Raw genomic sequence first — 20,989 nt, 5'->3', positions numbered from 1 at the left:
ACTTATTAGTGACACATTGATAGTGATGTCATCAATAATACATTGGTAACCCTTGTTTTGTGAAGCAATGCAGAGATTTAAGTTGGTAACCAGTCCATTATTTACAGAACTATGTAGGATAATGACCCCACCAAAATAACTGTTCTCTTTTTGTGTTCACATGGTGTTTCGGAGAGTAATGCTTGGACTATATTGATCTGTTGAGCAAAGATCGGTGTAAAGGTAAACAATTTGTTAATGAGTATTAGTAACACAATGATGAAATTGCTTCCTTTTTGCTAGTACGCCTTTAGGAGTCTGGACTGTCTGGGAGCACTAAATTTATATTTTTCTGCAACGAAAGATTTGGGCAAATAGAATTTAATTTGTTCGCCTTCTTTTAACCTAATCTAAGACAAATTCCTCAGCTGAAATAGGGTGAGAAACCACAATAGTACTCCATAAGAAGAAGATGTCCTTATTAGTAGGAATGACAGAATTTGTTCTCGCTTTGAAACATCACTAAGCAGTTTATTCTACATGAAATGGAGGCTATGGTGAATAAATTTGTGATCAACATACAGAACAGGTAAGATCAATCATTTTATTAAAATGACTCCAAGTAATGGTTGTTGTTCTCAATGCCACTAACACATCATATGTATTTGCTAATTTAGTAATTAATAAGCCACTAAATGATAAACTAGGAAACCTATTTGTAGACGATAAAGAGATGATTTTTTTTAAAAAAAAAATTGTTTGCCTGTATTAGCAAAATGGAAAAAAATGTCAGGAAATAGGATTGTAGCAATACCCTAAGCGCGATATTACAAGTTACTTGTCTAACACAGGAGGAGTCCAGTTAATTCTAAACAAAATTAAGATAGATAAAGCATCTGGTCCAGATGGCATCCACCTACATGTGCTAAAGTAATTGATAGAACACTATTTCTTATACTTTGGACTCCATCATAAGATGTGGTACCAATCTTTAAAAAGGGAACAAAATCAGATCCAGGAAATTGTAAACCTGTGAGCCTGATTTTAGTTATTGATAAATTATACGAAAGAGATGAAAAGACAGAGGGAAGATATAAGTGGAACATACGCAGAGTGGGTTAAAGTTATTAGTGGTGTACCCTACAACTTAGTATTGGGCCCTGTCCTTTTAAATTATTAATAATGACCCTGTAAGTGACCTTGTAAGTAAAATGTTTATACCTGCTGATGTCACTAAGCTATGAAGGGTTATTTACACAAAGCTGGAGAGAAACTTGCTTCAGAAAGCTTTACACCTAATTGTAAACTGGGTCTGGAATGCAGATGAATTTTAATATAGACGAATGAAGTTTTGGTGCCAAGCAAGGCATGCTAATAACTTGTACTTTAAAATGAAATAAAATTGGGTAAACTGAGATTGAAGAGAACTTATTTGTTTGTGGCACACACAGGAAGAGACAGAAAAGGTGAATAAAACCTCACAATGCAAAAAAAGGGGTATACACGTATGTAATTGTCACGGGCACTAGGAGTCTTTACCCAGGGATCACCAGGTGATAGGCTTACCAGAGCAGTATAGGTGGTAATATGGTACTCTGGTAGCAGGGTGATCACGGAACAGGAAATAGCAGATGATGAGATGCTCAGGAAAGTCTATGACTAGCAGCACTGGCAATATGGAGGTAGTAATACACGAGGAACTGTATGGACAAAGGACACGTGAAGGTAGTCAGTGGTCTGCGGTAGCAAGTTGTACCACTGCTATAGTGAGGAGGAATGTCCAACAGAAACGAGGAGGTGATGAGAGTCAGCGGTCTGCGGATAGCAAGTTGTACCGCTGTCTGAGTGAAGGAATGGAATCCAAGTGGAGGTATCCGGGGAGTCAGTGGTCTGCGTTAGCAAGTTGTACCACTGCTATGTGAGAGGATACTGGAGCAGGAGAAACTGGAAACAGGGGTCAGTGGTCTGCCACTAGCAAGTTGTACCACTGAATATATATGTGAGGAGGTGCACGGGGAGAGACTGCAACACAATATATACACGGGCACCTTGACTTTGATCCACAGTAATATGCACAATATATACACGGGCACCTTGACTTTGATCCACAGTAATATGCACAATATAAATGTATAAATGACTGAACAACACTGCCAATATAGAAAGTCTCTTGAAGTAATCCAGCATGAGATAACACAGTCAATGATGGCAATAGACTCAGCGGATAGTACACTCCAGAGGAGAACCAACACAGTCCAGCAAGGTATGCAATACACAGCACAGTCAATGGGAAGTATGCATACCGTGGTTCAGGAGAAGGCAGTCAGACAGAAGTGCAGAGATACCTGAACGGCAGGAGGCCGGCAGGATGCAAAGTCCCTGGATGGGTGAAGCGGTGGTCTAGCAGGTGCAGCGCACAGGTAGGTAGACCAGCAGGGAACCCAGGAAGGCGTGGAGAGCGGATCAGCAGAAGATGGACGATAGCACTGACAGCAGCAGCAGGACTCTGCGCCCACGGAGGTAACCAGGGGCAACCAACAGGACCCACAGTGATGGAACACGGGATGGCAGAGTAGACCAGGAGCTGTAGATCCAGGAGTGTAGCGGATGGCAACGTGAGCAGTAGACTGGAAACACAGGAGAGCTGAGATGAGGCGGCAATGCACAGGGGTAGCGGATAGGAATCAGCTAACAGTCACAATGATGAACACAGGCGAGTTGCAAGCTGGAGACTGTAGTGCACGGAAGCAGCGGATAGGAATCAGCTAACAGTCACAATGATGAACACAGGCGAGTTGCAAGCTGGAGACTGTAGTGCACGGAAGCAGCGGATAGGAATCAGCTCAGGAACTTGATGATGATCAGGTGAGTGGATGTGAAGTGAAGGCTGGAGTGCACGGAGGCAGCAGATAGGAATCAGCAAACAGCCACAATGATAATAATAGCGTTGAAGTGAATTAGAAGACTGTAGTGCACGGAGGCAGCGGATAGGAATCAGCAAACAGTCACAATGATAATAATAGCGTTGAAGTGATTTAGAAGACTGTAGTGCACGGAGGCAGCGGATAGGAATCAGCTCACAGTCACGATGATACAGTAGATGGTAGAAGTGGTATGGGAACCACAGGAGTAGAAGTGGTTTGGAAACCACAGAGGTAGAAGTGGTTTGGAAACCACAGGAATCAGCAGCGCTGAATACACGAGGAATACAGGAACACCTTCAGAGACTCATGGGGAATGAGACTCCAAGATCAGGCAATGTGGTGATGACCACAGGTGCTTAATATAGGGAGGTTGCCTGATCTGCCAATTAAGTTAAAGGAACATACACTGGAGGTATAGAAAGGGCTGCGCATGCGCAGTCCCTCAGGATGGAGGACGGCCACGGTTCCTAAATGTCCGGGAAGAAGCACTCACAGTCCGGTGAGTGACAGTACCCCCCCTTTTAAAGGTGGGCACAGAACGCCTGGAACCGGGCTTGTCCGGATTTTTGGAATAAAACTTCTTCAGAAGGGCAGGAGCATTAAGATCTTCAGCTTTGATCCATGAACGCTCTTCAGGACCAAAGCCCTTCCAATGAACGAGGAAACGGAGGACTCCTCGCGAAATTTTTGCATCCAATACCTCAGTAATCTCGAAATCCTCCTCCTGATGAACTTGAACTGGCTGCGGTGCTGAGGGAGGAGTCGAGAAACGGTTGATGATGAGAGGTTTGAGCAAGGACACATGGAAGGCATTGGAAATCCGAAGATTCTTAGGAAGAAGAAGTTTAACACATACTGGATTGATAATTTGAATGATCCTATATGGACCAATAAAACGAGGGGCGAATTTCATAGATGGAACCTTCAAACGAATATTTTTGGTAGATAACCAGACACGATCTCCAATTTTTAGTGGTGGAATAGCCCGCCTCTTCTTATCTGCGAAAGACTTATATTTATTAGATGTCTTCTTTAAACAGGTTTTGACCTGAGACCAGATATTTTTGAAGGTTTGACAAGCAGTCTCCACAGCAGGAACTTGGGTGGGCGGGAGGGCAGGAAATTCCGGAAAAGACGGATGGTGACCGTAGACCACAAAGAATGGAGTTTTGGATGATGACTCATGGTACATGTTGTTATGGGCGAATTCAGCCCAAGGGAGCAATTCTACCCAGTTGTCTTGGTTGGCTGAAGAGAACATCCTAATAAAAGTCTCAAGATCTTGATTGACTCGTTCCGTTTGTCCGTTAGATTGCGGATGGTAAGACGATGAGAGTGCTAATCGTATGCCCAAGGTTTTACAAAGGGCCCGCCAGAATCTGGAAACGAATTGTACTCCTCTATCCGACACAATCTCAGACGGACATCCATGGATGCGGAAGATTTCTTTAATGAAATGTTCAGCCAGAGTAGACGAGGAAGGTAAACCGGACAGAGGGACGAAATGGGCCATCTTCGAAAATCTGTCTACCACTACCCAAATAGTATTGTGATTCTTACTTGGTGGCAAATCAGTAACGAAATCCATACTAATATGGGTCCAAGGCTTGGACGGAATGGGTAGTGGTCGCAGCAACCCTGCTGGAGTTCTGCGGGAGGATTGAACTGAGAACATAAATCACAGGAAGCAATAAACTCTTTGACGTCTCTCCTCATTGAAGGCCACCAGTAACTACGAGAGAGAATCTCAAAGGTCTTGTGTTCACCGGCGTGTCCAGAAAAACGAGAGGCATGGAACCACGAAAGGATTTTCCTCCTCAGAGTAGGAGGCACAAGGGTCTTCCCAAATGGTAGCATTTTGGTGGATGAAGCAGCCAGAGAAATACATTTGGGGTCTAGAATAGCATGGTTGGGAACCTCTTCCACATCAGAGGACGTCACAAAAGCTCGAGATAGAGCGTCAGCTTTCTTGTTCTTAGCGGCTGGTTTGAAGGTTATAATTAATTCAAAGCGGGAAAAGAAAAGAGACCATCTTGCTTGACGAGGGTTCAAGCATTGAGCAGATTGCAAATATGACAAGTTCTTATGATCCGTGAAGATCGTCACCGGATGGCGAGCTCCTTCCAACAAGTATCTCCATTCCTCTAATGCAGCTTTGATGGCCAGCAACTCCTTGTCCCCGATAGTATAATTTTTCTCTGCGGGCAGAAGACCCCGAGAGTAGAAGGCACAAGGATGTAATTTTTGTTGCTCCGAGCGTTGGGAGAGAATAGCTCCTAAGCCCACATTAGAGGCATCTACTTCTAGGAAGAAGGGGAGTGTCACATCAGGCTGTCGCAGAATGGGAGCAGACGAGAAGGCCTCTTTGAGGATTTGAAAGGCTTGGAGAGCCTCAGATGACCATTGCTTAGTATTAGCCCCTTTCCGAGTTAGGGCCACAATGGGAGATGCAATGGATGAAAAGTCTTGAATGAAGCGTCTATAGTAATTGGCAAAACCTAAAAAACGCTGGATGGCACGAAGAGTAGTTGGCTGAGGCCAATGTAGTACAGCATTTACTTTGTCTGGATCCATCTTCAGGCCAACTCCGGAAACTATATACCCCAAGAAGGGAATCTGGGGTAACTCGAATGAACATTTTTCCAATTTACAGAACAACGAGTTTTTCCGTAGTCTGGAGAGGACCTCTGCCACATGTTGGTGATGAGAAGGCAGGTCCTGTGAGAAGATCAATATGTCGTCTAGGTAGACAACGACACATACATATAATAAGTCCCGAAAGATCTCATTGATGAAACCCTGGAAAACAGCGGGGGCATTACACAGCCCGAAGGGCATTACTAAATATTCGTAATGCCCATCTCTGGTGTTAAACGCGGTCTTCCATTCGTCACCGGAACGGATTCTAATTAAATTGTAGGCACCACGAAGATCCAACTTAGTAAATATCCGAGCTCCCTTGATGCGATCAAATAGCTCAGTGATCAGCGGAATGGGATACCGATTCTTGATAGTAATGGCGTTGAGTCCACGAAAATCTATACAAGGGCGTAATGATCCATCCTTCTTTTTGACGAAGAAGAACCCAGCTCCAGCGGGAGAGGTGGAAGGTCGAATGAACCCACGCTGGAGATTCTCCTGTATGTACTCAGATGTGGCTTGAGTTTCAGGTAACGAGAGAGGATAGACCCGACCCCTGGGAGGAGTCTTGCCAGGTAGAAGGTCGATCGGACAATCCCAAGAACGATGAGGAGGAAGACGTTCAGACTGAGCTTTATCAAACACATCGGCAAATGAAGCATACTGAGGAGGGAGTCCCGGGGAGGAAGATGAGATGGAAGATCGCTGTACTTTAAGAGGAATAACTTGAGAGAGACAACGATGGTGACATTCAGACCCCCAAGACGTAACTTGAGGGGTGCGCCAGTCAATCTGGGGAGAGTGACACTGAAGCCATGGAAGGCCTAAGACAATCGGACTTGTCGTAACTGGAAGAATTAAAAACGAAATTTCTTCATGGTGTAGTACACCAATCTGAAGGGTTACTGGAGACGTACTCTGGGTGATGAGACCATTGATGAGGCGTGATCCATCTATAGCCGTCACAGTAATGGGTGTTTTTAAAGTGATCACTGGTAGGGACCATTGATTCACTAGTGATTTAGAAATGAAATTTCCTGCTGCTCCGGAATCAATCAATGCCTGTGACTCAAAGGATTTGGTAGCAAAGGAAATCGTAACATCAAAAGCGCAGACTTTAGATTTCATAGACAATGGAGAGGACTCCAGGGACCCTAACTTCACCTCTCCAGAACTAGTTAGGGCCTGGCATTTCCCGATCTCTTAGGGCAAGAGCTGAGCATATGCGTGGAATCAGCACAATAGATACAGAGTCTATTCTTTACTCTTCGTTTCCTTTCCTCTGAGGATAATTTGGAACGTCCTATCTCCATGGGAATCACAGAGGATGGAGCTGGACGAAATTGAGGGTTTAAACGAAGAGGTGCTTTGACAGCTGTTGTTTTCTCAGACTCTCTTTCACGAAATCTCATATCTACACGATGGCAAAGAGAGATCAAATCTTCTAGTGACGAAGGAAGCTCTTGGGTAGTCAGTGCATCTTTAATTTTATCGGAGAGCCCCTGCCAGAAGGCGGCAACTAATGCTTCAGTGTTCCACTGAAGTTCAGAGGCTAAGATCCTAAATTGAATGACATACTGTCCTACAGTATGGGAGCCTTGTCGCAAACGAAGAATGCTGGAAGCAGCGAAGGTCACACGACCTGGTTCATCGAACACACTTCGGAACGTGGAAATGAATTTGGCACTATCTTGTAGCATTGGATCGTTTCTTTCCCACAGGGGGGAGGCCCAAGCCAGGGCTTGACCCGAAAACAATGAGATAAGATAGGCCACTCTGGAACGATGGGTAGAAAAATTTTGAGGTTGGAGTTCAAAATGGACTGAACATTGGTTAAGGAAACCTCTACAAGTTTTGGGGTCCCCGTCATATTTTGACGGAGTAGGCAGGTGAAGCGTAGGAGCTGTAGACACCTGGGATGGCACTGGGGAAACGGAGGAAAGCACAGGAGCTTCAATATTAGCTGTAACAGTCTGTCCAGATGTTCCTTGGGAGGTTAATGATTGGTAACATTGAAGTAACAGCTGTTGGCAAGCATCCTGTTGCTCCACACGGCTGACCAGATGCTGCAGCATCTCTTTAGCGGTAGGTTCCGTATCTGGGTCTGTCATGGCCTGATCTTACTGTCACGGGCACTAGGAGTCTTTACCCAGGGATCACCAGGTGATAGGCTTACCAGAGCAGTATAGGTGGTAATATGGTACTCTGGTAGCAGGGTGATCACGGAACAGGAAATAGCAGATGATGAGATGCTCAGGAAAGTCTATGACTAGCAGCACTGGCAATATGGAGGTAGTAATACACGAGGAACTGTATGGACAAAGGACACGTGAAGGTAGTCAGTGGTCTGCGGTAGCAAGTTGTACCACTGCTATAGTGAGGAGGAATGTCCAACAGAAACGAGGAGGTGATGAGAGTCAGCGGTCTGCGGATAGCAAGTTGTACCGCTGTCTGAGTGAAGGAATGGAATCCAAGTGGAGGTATCCGGGGAGTCAGTGGTCTGCGTTAGCAAGTTGTACCACTGCTATGTGAGAGGATACTGGAGCAGGAGAAACTGGAAACAGGGGTCAGTGGTCTGCCACTAGCAAGTTGTACCACTGAATATATATGTGAGGAGGTGCACGGGGAGAGACTGCAACACAATATATACACGGGCACCTTGACTTTGATCCACAGTAATATGCACAATATATACACGGGCACCTTGACTTTGATCCACAGTAATATGCACAATATAAATGTATAAATGACTGAACAACACTGCCAATATAGAAAGTCTCTTGAAGTAATCCAGCATGAGATAACACAGTCAATGATGGCAATAGACTCAGCGGATAGTACACTCCAGAGGAGAACCAACACAGTCCAGCAAGGTATGCAATACACAGCACAGTCAATGGGAAGTATGCATACCGTGGTTCAGGAGAAGGCAGTCAGACAGAAGTGCAGAGATACCTGAACGGCAGGAGGCCGGCAGGATGCAAAGTCCCTGGATGGGTGAAGCGGTGGTCTAGCAGGTGCAGCGCACAGGTAGGTAGACCAGCAGGGAACCCAGGAAGGCGTGGAGAGCGGATCAGCAGAAGATGGACGATAGCACTGACAGCAGCAGCAGGACTCTGCGCCCACGGAGGTAACCAGGGGCAACCAACAGGACCCACAGTGATGGAACACGGGATGGCAGAGTAGACCAGGAGCTGTAGATCCAGGAGTGTAGCGGATGGCAACGTGAGCAGTAGACTGGAAACACAGGAGAGCTGAGATGAGGCGGCAATGCACAGGGGTAGCGGATAGGAATCAGCTAACAGTCACAATGATGAACACAGGCGAGTTGCAAGCTGGAGACTGTAGTGCACGGAAGCAGCGGATAGGAATCAGCTAACAGTCACAATGATGAACACAGGCGAGTTGCAAGCTGGAGACTGTAGTGCACGGAAGCAGCGGATAGGAATCAGCTCAGGAACTTGATGATGATCAGGTGAGTGGATGTGAAGTGAAGGCTGGAGTGCACGGAGGCAGCAGATAGGAATCAGCAAACAGCCACAATGATAATAATAGCGTTGAAGTGAATTAGAAGACTGTAGTGCACGGAGGCAGCGGATAGGAATCAGCAAACAGTCACAATGATAATAATAGCGTTGAAGTGATTTAGAAGACTGTAGTGCACGGAGGCAGCGGATAGGAATCAGCTCACAGTCACGATGATACAGTAGATGGTAGAAGTGGTATGGGAACCACAGGAGTAGAAGTGGTTTGGAAACCACAGAGGTAGAAGTGGTTTGGAAACCACAGGAATCAGCAGCGCTGAATACACGAGGAATACAGGAACACCTTCAGAGACTCATGGGGAATGAGACTCCAAGATCAGGCAATGTGGTGATGACCACAGGTGCTTAATATAGGGAGGTTGCCTGATCTGCCAATTAAGTTAAAGGAACATACACTGGAGGTATAGAAAGGGCTGCGCATGCGCAGTCCCTCAGGATGGAGGACGGCCACGGTTCCTAAATGTCCGGGAAGAAGCACTCACAGTCCGGTGAGTGACAGTAATGCATAATATTACCAGTGCATACATCAAAAGTTGCAGAAAAAAATTCCATTGTATAAGTCAAAGTTGAGCTGAAATTTTGCACAAATCGAGTGTTTTGCAATGAAACAGACCTTTTGCTGTAAAGTTCCAATGATATACAGTTTGACTTGTACATTGGCTACACCATTAAATCAATGTCATTCCACATTGTATTTGTAAATTCATATTTTGCTATGTATGAACATAACTGGGATGACACTATCAATTCATTCTGCTGTGCTGTGCTGTGCTGCGGGTATGATTGGGAACAGTTAAGACCACATTCCACTTGCAAAATTGCATGGCCGAATGCAGAATAAGGCCAATATTTTTAGTTTAGGAAAAGTTGCTCATCTCTAGTCACTAGTTAGACTGTACCTTGAATATGGGATATAGTTTTGGGTGTAAGAATGACATAAGAGAACATGAGAGATTTAACCCCTTGAGTGCTAAGGATGAATGGGACTCGTCCTCTACATGAACCTCTAAAGTGCTAATGGCGAGTCCCACTCTTCCTCTGCATTTAAAGGGTTAATAAAACTCACTTCTCACCATGATCTGTAGGTTTTCTGACACTGCCAAAGAAACACTGGAAATTGCAAAGTCCAATTAAGTCTATGGGAAATGCCAGGGATAAGGGGAGGTTGTTTTAGAGCCTCTATCTCCTTATTCCTGGCACTTAGAAATCTGAAGGTACCCTTGTTTGAAAAAGGGAAGTTCCCTCTTTCAAATGATGTTACTCTTTTATTTATTGCATACTGATCATTTTTGATCAGTGCCATTAAATAAATATGTGATGAACCCAAAAGTGCTCAGTACAGAGGTGACAAAAACCTCAGTGGCGAACGGGTTAAAAGGTGGTTAGAAAAAGGTAACTTAATTAATATAATCAGCAAAAGAAAAAGAAAGATTCCCACGCTGGGCTGTTACTACCCCAAATACACACACTGCAGCTGAGAAAAAAAGGGAGAATTGCTACTCGATACCGAAAACATATAATAATAACCAAACAGTCCAGCGCAAAAGTGTGATCAAAGGATAGTTAAATTATATGTGTATATAAACATATGCACACATATATATGTATACACATATATACATATACACACATAAACATACACAAATGTGAAATAGATTATAAGAAAAATCAAAATAATAATACAGATAATATAGAAACCAGGGCAGAATTCAAAAGACGGTCACCATAGAATCAAAAGATATGTAACATTTTAATAGTACATATAATAAAAAGCATAAAAAATCAGCAAATAATGAATCACTAACACAAGCACTGTTAAATAGATGTTAATCGCAATATAATAATCGGATAGGCTAGAGAAATGTTGAATATGATAGAGTCATATGTTCGTAAATGAAGGAATTAGTAACCCACTAACATATCTCTATAGGACTAATAATTAATTTCCACAAGCACGGGACAACAGCAGAGTGAAGATGAAATGCGTCAGGCAATTTGCTAACATTTGGCACTTGCATTTTGTCCATTGAATTGGTATGGATAAGGACTAGCATATCGCTATAGACAGATTACGGAGATAGAAGTATTTGTGGAACCACTTACCTTTTTACCTTTGTCCCTGCCCGGGCAGATTTCTGGACTGCACTTTTCAATGGTTTAGTTGCAAGCCGGAGAGCCACTGGATCATGGAGCATCAGGGCGGCTGTCTGTTTGTCGCTAATTATCCTCCATTATCTTGAATACCAGAGGGCTTGCTAATTCAATATCTGGACTACACAGCAATTTATGGAGAGACAGCTACAAGCCAGCAAGCCTCAATATTACGGAGTATTAGGGTGATTGTCCGCATTACATCACCCTGGTATTCATATCATTCTGTACATCAGAGGGCTTGCCAGTCTGGTTCGTATGTATCTATTAATCACTCTGCTGTTTTCCCGTGCTTGTGGAAAATAATTATTAGTCCTATAGACATATGTTAGTGGGGTACTATTTCCTTCATTTATGGACATCTGACTCTATCATATTCAACATTGCTCTAGCCTATCCGATTATTATATTGCGATTAACATCTATTTATCAGGGCTTGTGTTATCGATTCATTATTTGCTGATTTTTTGTATGCTATTTATTATATCTACTATTAAAGTGTTATATATCTTTTGATTCTATGGTGATCGGCTTTTGAATTCTGCCCTGGTTTCTATATTATCTGGATTATTATTTTGATTTTTCTTATAATCTATTTCACATTTGTGTATGTGTATGTGTGTATATGTATATATGTGTATACATTTATACGTGTGCATATGTTTATATACACATATAATTTAACTATCCTTTAATCACACTTTTGCGCTGGACTGTTTGGTTGTTAACTTAATAAATATGTATAAATATATACACGATTACTACAAAGATTTGACTAATTAATATTGTGTACCAAATCCAGAGGAAAAAGTGTCCTAAGATTTGAATGAAAGAACGAAAGCTTTACCATTAGTATAGGAAAGGGTACATTACAGTAAGGGTAGTTAAGCTGTGGGATTCCTCGCCACATGGAGGAGTGATGGCAAATGCCCTAACAGTATTTAAAAATGTATCAGATGCCTTACCAGAGATTGTATCTGTAGCTATAATAGGCAGTAGTCAATATATAATAGAGAACATTATGGTGGTGATTGATCAGATTGACATTTTTTGAATCAGAAAGAAATGTTTTTACCACTATGAAACTAAAATAGCAATTGTCGCACTGGGGATTTTCTTCCTTACTTCCCCTGGAGCAACACTATTAGAATTTATAAGATGATCTACTTGATCGACCTGTGTTTTTTGCAACCATACTATGTAAAATATAATGTGTAGCAAAACAGTAATTTTACTTCTACACTTTTCAGTTTTATTGGAGCATCATCGTGCATCCCTGCTTTTGTTTAGTGCTATTTTGTGTTTTTCAAAGAGGCTTTATATTGAACTCTTTTACTAGCAGCATGTGCAGTGTAAAAAGGACAAGACCCCTCTCTCCCCCACACCCACCCCATCACTATCTGCTTCATACTGTGTCAAATTATTTTCCCACATTTACCAGTGATTCATTAAGGGTATATCCATGACATGGAGACACATGTGAGATGAACTCAGGAAAATTGCCATCAAGTTTCATCACTCATCAATCATTGCTCAACTTTGAAAATGTTCAATTGTGCCCTAGCATGTTTCAAGCTACAGATAATTATTATGTGTGTGCTGATAGTTTTAACACCATTACAACACCACTCAAAAAAAACAAAAGCCTGACTAAAGTAACACCATGATTCCAGATAAGGAATGATGCAAAACAGGAAATAATGTTTCCAAAACGTTTCTGAAAGTATGAAGCTGTCTGAACATAACAGGGACAATCCAATCCTGACCTTCGATGTACCATCTAATAATCTCAATACTATGGCTGCAGCTACAATTGTAGCCATCACTAAAATGATATTACCTTGTTTCCCACACACTGTGTTTCATGCCAATAAATAAAATAGAGCCCTACTATGCAGGTGGCACTGTTCTCTATTCACTGTCTCTATTAGACGTGGGTTCCTCAGGTGCATGCCCATTCCATTTAGTAACTCTCCATTTTCAACATTGGCTACAGCCTCCAAACCCCCTGTTGGCCTTCCACTATATATAGTTGCTCAGAACATAAGATTGGGCCAGTTTATGAAGTCTCCTTTTCTGATACGGTGGCTACTGGGTCCTCCAGTGTGTTCCTGGGAATTCAGCTCCAGTGTCTTCCTAGTAATTTGCTCCAGTGTGTCCTGGTTAAACCATCCTCTCTAGTGTGTTCCTGATTGTTCCATCAACATCATTGTGATACTGGTTATTTCATCTGTGCCAGTGTGATCCTGGTTACTCTATCTACTCCAGTTTGTTCCTGGTTTTTCCATTCTCACCAGTGTGCTCCTGGTTATTTCTTCTACTCCAATCTGTCCAGTTTGTTCCTAGTTATTCTGACTACACCAGTGTGTTCCTGGTTATTCCATCTATGCAAGTGTGTACCTGGTTATTTGCATTCTGGCATATATCTCTTTATGTACAACTTACTCCATCTACTTTCCGGTTACGTCTGACACTGGGAGGTAGATGGAGTCATAAGGCCTGAGGTCATCAATGAGAGCAAAGCATAAAAATAGAGGAACTTTGCACCTTGGCAAAACCATGCATTGGAGGGGGAAGTAAATTTAAAATGTGGGGACAGATTTATATTTGGTGTAGGGCAGGCCTGTCCAACCTGCGGCCCTCCAGGTTTTGTGAAACTACAAGTCCCAGCATGCCCTTCCAGCTATCAACTGGTTGTCTACTGGCAAAGCATGCTGGGACTTATAGTTTCACAACACCTGGAGGGCCGCAGGTTGGATAGGCCTGGTGTAGGGCATGTCCTAGATCAACTTTAAATTTCAGTGTATGAATAAAGCTATCAAGGATTTGTGTGTTAAATTAAAAACAGCTAGTATTTAATTTATGTGCAAAATAATAAACTAAGGCCCAAAGAGTCCTTTTGCATCGTGTAAGAATGTGCTTGATGGACTGTGCATGGACCAATGCTTACATCTGAACTAAGAATTAAATGTAATTTGCACCTACAGCCCTTTGAGTCTGGAAAGAGGGATCTGGCCTTCCACACCAGGGTAATTTGCAGTAGGTAAAAAACACACTCGACCTTAATTTAAAATTCAGGTAACCCAAGTTTTATCCATAGCTTATTCCTGAAATTGGAGAAACGACTGTAACATTTCCACTGTAGAACAATCTTACCAGCACTTGTTACCTATATTTAAACCATAAATGTAAAAAAAAAAAAAAAAGCCAGGGTGCAGCTCAAAATCAACTTTGGTCCTGCTGTGCGTCTTGATTTGCATTTGCATAAGAATACCTAAATCTTCACCAAAGCCCATAAAAACTTACAGAGCAAGATGTTGACATATCCAGAAGTGCAGAAAAAGTCATAATGTTCCTTGCCAATAACAGTAGTAGACACAGAGATGTCATTTTGCAGAGTGGGATTACATTACACAAAAGGACTTTAATTTTGCACCAGTCAAGAACTGTCAGACTTTGTGTCTCTTCCTCTGCTTTTAAAGGAATCAATTTCTAAATGAACTCTGCGCTTGTAATAAAAAGTGTAACACACAGAAAGTAACATGTAATAAATACTGTCCTGATACCACTTTCATGATTAATTATAGTCATAAATTAAGCTAAATAAAGCAGTATTATGACTGGATCAGTGATAAATAACTTATTTGTGGCTGGATCATGTAGAAATAATTTATTGTAGAAATGTATTTCAAGCAGAGGTGCAGGCACCAATGTATAATTTGAAATGCACTTATCGTGTTACATTGGGATGAATTTTGAATGAAGGTGTTATTGTTTGGGTTTGTATCTTTGCTAGAGGAAGTCTGTTTGCTGACAAAAACCTGTTTACCCTGTATACCCAGCAGGGGGCCGCTGCCTGGCTGTCTAGCGTTACTGGATCTCAGATAATGCAAGCATCAAGTTTTAGCACATAACAGAGAATTGTAAATATTGCTAGCTTTGCATTGCATGTAAATCCATGTTTGGGTAAACAAATTGCATCCGGATTCTAAAATTAGCTGGGAGGCTGTGTTCAAATCTGTATAAAAAACACTGTCTCGTATTGAAAATTGTTCTTTCTTGCTTCATCTGATCTGCCCCTGGTACATTCAACCAGTGTGAGTAAATAAACAATACTTGCTTCAAAGACCTGCTTGGAAACTTCTCTATTCCTGTGACCTACAGATTAGACCCAAAATCTAATCTCTTCCCTGCTGTTACTGAGGTTTGAACCCAGCTTTTCCGGTACCACCGCTGTGCCTGCTCCCCAGCAGCTCTGGCCAGTGTGATAGGCCAGGGGGGATCCATCCACAGCAACCCTGATCAATTGCAAGAGGTCAGGAGTACCAGCACAGGTATACCCGCAAGTAGTACATTAGCAGCGTCAGTTACCCAGGCGAAACCCAGCACTGGATGCCAGTTATGAGTCCAGTGGTGGCAGCATTTGTAAGCTCCTCATACTGCAGCAAGAGGGTGCATTTGGGATAACAAAAGGGAACGGTGACAAAGTAAGCCCAGCCGGTTTCCAGCAACAGCAGACAGGGTGGCATAGGCGGTCCATCCTGTCACAAGTATATTAGGAGAAAATGAACAAAAAATATTTTAATAAAAGGTAGTTGTAAACTGGTAGGAGGTTGGATTTTGATGTGACATTTACGCTTTTCTAAAGTGGTCTCTTCAGATATTATTGCCCTTCCGATTTCTTAGAAGCACTTCTAGTTTGCTAAGGCATCACCCAAAAGTGAAAGAGGGCAGTAAAGCAGTGCAAAACCAAGGAGTTTTGACTGCACATAGCGGCCAGATTCATTAAAGCACACATAAGGGACGTATTTGTCATTTTTTAAAAACATACATAAATCGGGCATACACACGTAAAGATACATCTGTTGTTGAGGTGTGTTCTATTCTAAACAGATAATACACTGCAAGTTGTGTCCAATACATATGTGGAATATAAAGTCACAAAAGAATGCACAGATAAAAAAATGTTTAATCTCACCTGTAATAATAAAGGGCCTGAGGAAAGTTAAGTAAAAAATTGAGCAAGTAGTCTCCTGGACAAAACCATGTCACAATGCAAGGGGTACAAAATAGTTTTTTATTTTGCCCAAAAGTTAAATACTGTCTGTTTTTTCATGTAGCACACAAATGTCAACTTTAAATTTCAGTGTACAAATAAGCTATCAAGAATTTGTGTGCTACATGAAAAAACAGCCAGTCTTTAACTTATATGCAAAATAGAAAACTAATTTGCACCCCTTGCATTATAACATGTTTTTGTCTAGGAGAAAACTTACTCAATTTTTTACTTAATGAATTAGAATCAGAGTCATTAATGATAAAACTTTTAAATAAAAAAAAAAAAAATTTTTTTTTTTCCATAAAATACATTTATTTGGATATTATGAATGTGTACTGTACTTAAAATGCATTGTTACTGTTGCTCCTGATTGCAAACACATCACTAATAATCAGCACTTACACCAGAGCAAATTGTATCAAGCTGCAAACTGTCTTTACCAACGATTTTCTTGGGGACGACACTGAACCCAGTGATGTATGAAAGCATGAGTTGACAGTAAATCGCCATTAAAGAGATGTAACTGAAATCCTTACTTTGGCCCATTCTAAGAATACCAGTTTATTATACATACATACATATATATATATATATATATATATATATATATATATATATATCATCACCATTTATTTATATAGCACCACTAATTCCTCAGCGCTGTACGGAGAGCTCACTCACATCAGTCCCTGACCTATTGGGGCTTACATTCTAAATTCCCTAACATACACACACACACATACACACACAGAGACAGACTAGGGTCAATTTGTTAGCAGCCAATTAACCTACTAGTATGTTTTTGGAGTGTGGGAGGAAACCGGAGCACCCGGAGGAAACCCACGCAAACATGGGGAGAACATACAAACTCCTCACAGATAAGGCCATGGTTGGGAATTGAACTCATGACCCCAGTGCTGTAAAGCAGAAGTGCTAACCACTACGCCACCGTGCTGTCCCAATATATGCCCCTATATATAAATATATATATATATATATCATCATCATCATCATCATTTATTTATATAGCGCCACTAATTCCGCAGCGCTTTACAGAGAACTCACTCACATCAGTCCCTACCCCATTGGGGCTTACAGTGTAAATTCCCTAACACACACCCACACGCACACACAGAAACAGAGAAAGACTGACACACAGAGACAGGCAGACAGACACAGACTAGGGTCAATTTGTTAGCAGCCAATTAACCTACCAGTATGTTTTTTGGAGTGTGGGAGAAAACCGAAGCACCCAGAGGAAACCCACGCAAACATGGGGAGAACATACAAACTCCTCACAGATAAGGCCATGGTCGGGAATTGAACTCATGACCCCATCTAACCACTACGCCACCGTGCTGCCCAAATATTTGCAAGTTTATTTTGTTTCTGGTAAAATCCTGTTTAGGTTTTTAAAAAGCTCTTATTTCCCTACAAAAAAATAAAAAAAAAATTAATTTTGCAAATACCCCTCAGAGGAAAGGATGCAGCGAAATAGTTAACCAACCACTGATGATGCTGTTAAAGAAACCATTGTAAAATAAATTAAGATTTGCTCTGTATTTTTTTCAGCAGGTATTCCATTTGAACAACAAAGTTTGGCTGTCCCTTCTTTGTTTTTGTGCTTAAAATTTTATAGGCTTCCATTTTCTTCTGCTTGTACAGTTTTTGTGCTTCTTCCCTTTTTTTCCTGTTGCTCTCTGCCTCTTCTCGCTTCTTTGCACGCTCAAGTTGCACTCTTTCATATATATATATATATATATATATATATATATATATATATATATATATATATATATATATATATATATATATATATATATAGCGCCCAAGATTGCTGTAATTCGTTAGAATCAACACGCTGCTTTGGTTAGGCGAGACAAGCAAACAGATTAGCTTTCCACTGCTGGCCAATGTTAGCATAGCAGGAGGCACAATAATAATATTTATATTATTAATATATATTATTAATATTTAATTATAAGGGTAACCATGATTTCTTGTTTAGAGGGGCAAAAATGATTATTAGTTAAAACTGACATGCAGTGCCGAAAAATTGGATTTTTGAAATATCAAAAATCGCAGGTTAATACATATGGCGACTTTGTGCATAAACTCGCCGGTGAGCCTAAGCGATTTGCAGCAATTTGAAATTGCTGAAAAAAATCACAGCTTGATACATTTGCTCCCCAACCTGTAGCTGGTGCAAGTGATACATCAGAAAAACACATACTTTGAGATACCCAAAGCTTGAATTGGACATTGCTGTGTACGCTGGAGCTTGGCACGCCCTTACTGTACATTGACTACATGCATATGTCCAGTCCCTGAATGATTATACATAAAATATGGCACATATCAGAATTTATGTTCCTTAATAAATCAGGTCCCCAGTGTGCTTCGGAAATTATGCCCTCATGTGTTCCCTCTTATTATATCACATAAACATATAAATATACAATGCCAGACACTTTTAATTCTACATTGCACTGCTAAATATCTTGGTATAAAAGTTTGTATATTTGCCATTAGATGGCAGTCTAAGCATACCAAAGGATGAAATTCTTTGTCAGCCATCCAGTGAATTATAGAAAAAGTTTTTATGTACTTTCCAATCAAAAACAGAAGGTAGGCATGCAGTATTCTGGGCAGACCATCCAGGAACATCAGTTTATTGCCAAAATTAGAATAATCTATATTAAAAATAAATAAATAACCACAACAGTTGTGGTATTTATTTACCTGAAAAAGATGGCTTTATAAGTCATACCATCTTAAAAGGCAGACGATATAAAATATATGTGATGAGTGTGGGGTGCCAGGTATACCAATAATAAAACCATTTGCCAGCCTAGGACCCCATCTCATCTGGAAGAAAGCAGGGGCCTGATTCATTAGTGATCTTATCTTGTGCAAAAGGTAAGATGCTTATTGTTACGAAGAAACAGGGAGATAAGAGTGAAGTAAAGATCGATTTTCATCCTATTCGTAAGAAATTATTCACTTATGCAGTGGATTTTGCTTCTTATCTCCCTTTTCTGAGCATGAACAGAGTGGATTAGCTTAAGATAAGCAAAAAATGACAGATAAGATCCTTAATGAATCAGGCCCCAGGTCCTCTGTATTTCATAATCGTCGCTATATTGCATTCATATATGTATAGTTAAGTGTATACCTTGTTTGTTATTACTTTTATATCTCCCCTAAAAAACATAACCACCCTGAGACTGTGAGCCCTACAAGTTATCATTACATTCAGTGTAGCTACCAACGACCACTACTTTTACAGTATCCAGGATTTTTTGCTTTAGCAGTTGTGTACTGTCATCCAAAAGCGTCAGGCAGCCTGGAGCTCATATCAGAACCTATCCATTTGTGCTACTAGCAAGCACAAAACATGTGTATGCAAGTAAGATGCATTGTATGTACAGTACAGCAAGTTCAGTTATGTATTGAATGTAAAAAAGAAACATTTTGTTTTCTAATCCATATTTAGATTAATGATTATACTGATAATAGTATTTTTTGCATGCATTCTGATGTGACCTTATATTGCACATACACTTGTGTGCAGGGTCGGACTGGGACATGAAGAATCCACCAGGCAAACCAATATGAGGTCCTCACCGAATAGCATGCCTAACTGGAGAGGGTGTGACCAGTACACGAAGGAGTGTGACCAGCTTGTTCAGCGAATAGCACTTAACGCCGAATAAATTAAAAATATTCAGTAGCATTACTCATTTTCAGTACAAAATGCAATTAAATGTAAAAAAAATAAAAAAGACTATGCAGTCCATGTTGAAAACAGCCAAATACAGGAAAACATAGTGAGATGCACTCACAGGACTTCAAGAATGAGAACAAAAGTGATTATTTATTTAATGTTTTGGGCAATCGCTTAGATCTTGAGAAAGAACTGATTGCCTGATACAATTAATAAATACATACTTTAAGTCCTGTGAGTGCGTCTCTAAAAATGTTTGTGCTTATATACTGTATATATGATACCATCTATATGTACATGTATACATATTATAGTACTTGACAACTAATTTAACCTGGTGACAGTTGTCAGATCATATCAGAAGAGCTAATTACCCTTCAGTCCGCTCCACTTCTAGTATAGGGCAGCCCCGGGGCCAGCAGCCACAGGAAGGTATGTGGAGTCCTATCAGGCTCTTCCAGACACGGGAGGTAGCATATAACACACTGGCTCAGCCTTCTGTTTGGGTTGCAGCAGCTGTATCTCACTCAAGTGGTGAACCCCTAAATGGCAACCCTGTTTGCTTCCCTAGCAAAATAGTTGTAGGGACCTCTTATTTGTGATTGTGGGTCTGTGTGCATTGTACACTTGAACTACATAAACATCAGTTTTATTACAGCACTATAGATTTTTGTATGGATGAATAACGTTTTTTTGATCAAACATATAGGGGCATATTCAAATGTCCGCGGGATTGCCGAAAATCCCGCGGTCCACACAGGATTATAACGGTAATCCTGCGCAGAAAAACTGTTAATTAATCATAAATTTACTCAGCTCCTGAGCTGCGAGCTGAAATCCAGCGAGAGATTACCGTATTAACGGTAATAGTTTTTCCGCACTCGAACCCGCGGACAATTGAATACCCCCCCTAGAATCATTTTAAGTTTCTTTCCATAAGCCAGTGTTCAACTTGCAGTACTGG

At 41.2% G+C, this 20,989-nt stretch overlaps 1 protein-coding gene across 1 annotated transcript in view; it reads left to right on the top strand.

Moving 5' to 3' along the window:
* Window positions 1–288: 288 nt before the first annotated feature.
* The window catches only part of ARHGAP18 (Rho GTPase activating protein 18), a 127,780-nt gene continuing 107,079 nt past the window's right edge, over window positions 289–20,989 (top strand). The window contains exon 1 of the mRNA XM_075203059.1: window positions 289–568. Coding sequence (XP_075059160.1) covers window positions 525–568 — 44 coding nt within the window. The 5' untranslated portion in view covers window positions 289–524. The remainder of the gene's footprint in view (window positions 569–20,989) is intronic.

Source organism: Mixophyes fleayi, chromosome 3, assembly GCF_038048845.1.
Source record: "Mixophyes fleayi isolate aMixFle1 chromosome 3, aMixFle1.hap1, whole genome shotgun sequence".
Taxonomy (NCBI): domain Eukaryota; kingdom Metazoa; phylum Chordata; class Amphibia; order Anura; family Limnodynastidae; genus Mixophyes; species Mixophyes fleayi.
This window is presented reverse-complemented; position numbering and strand designations above follow the sequence as displayed.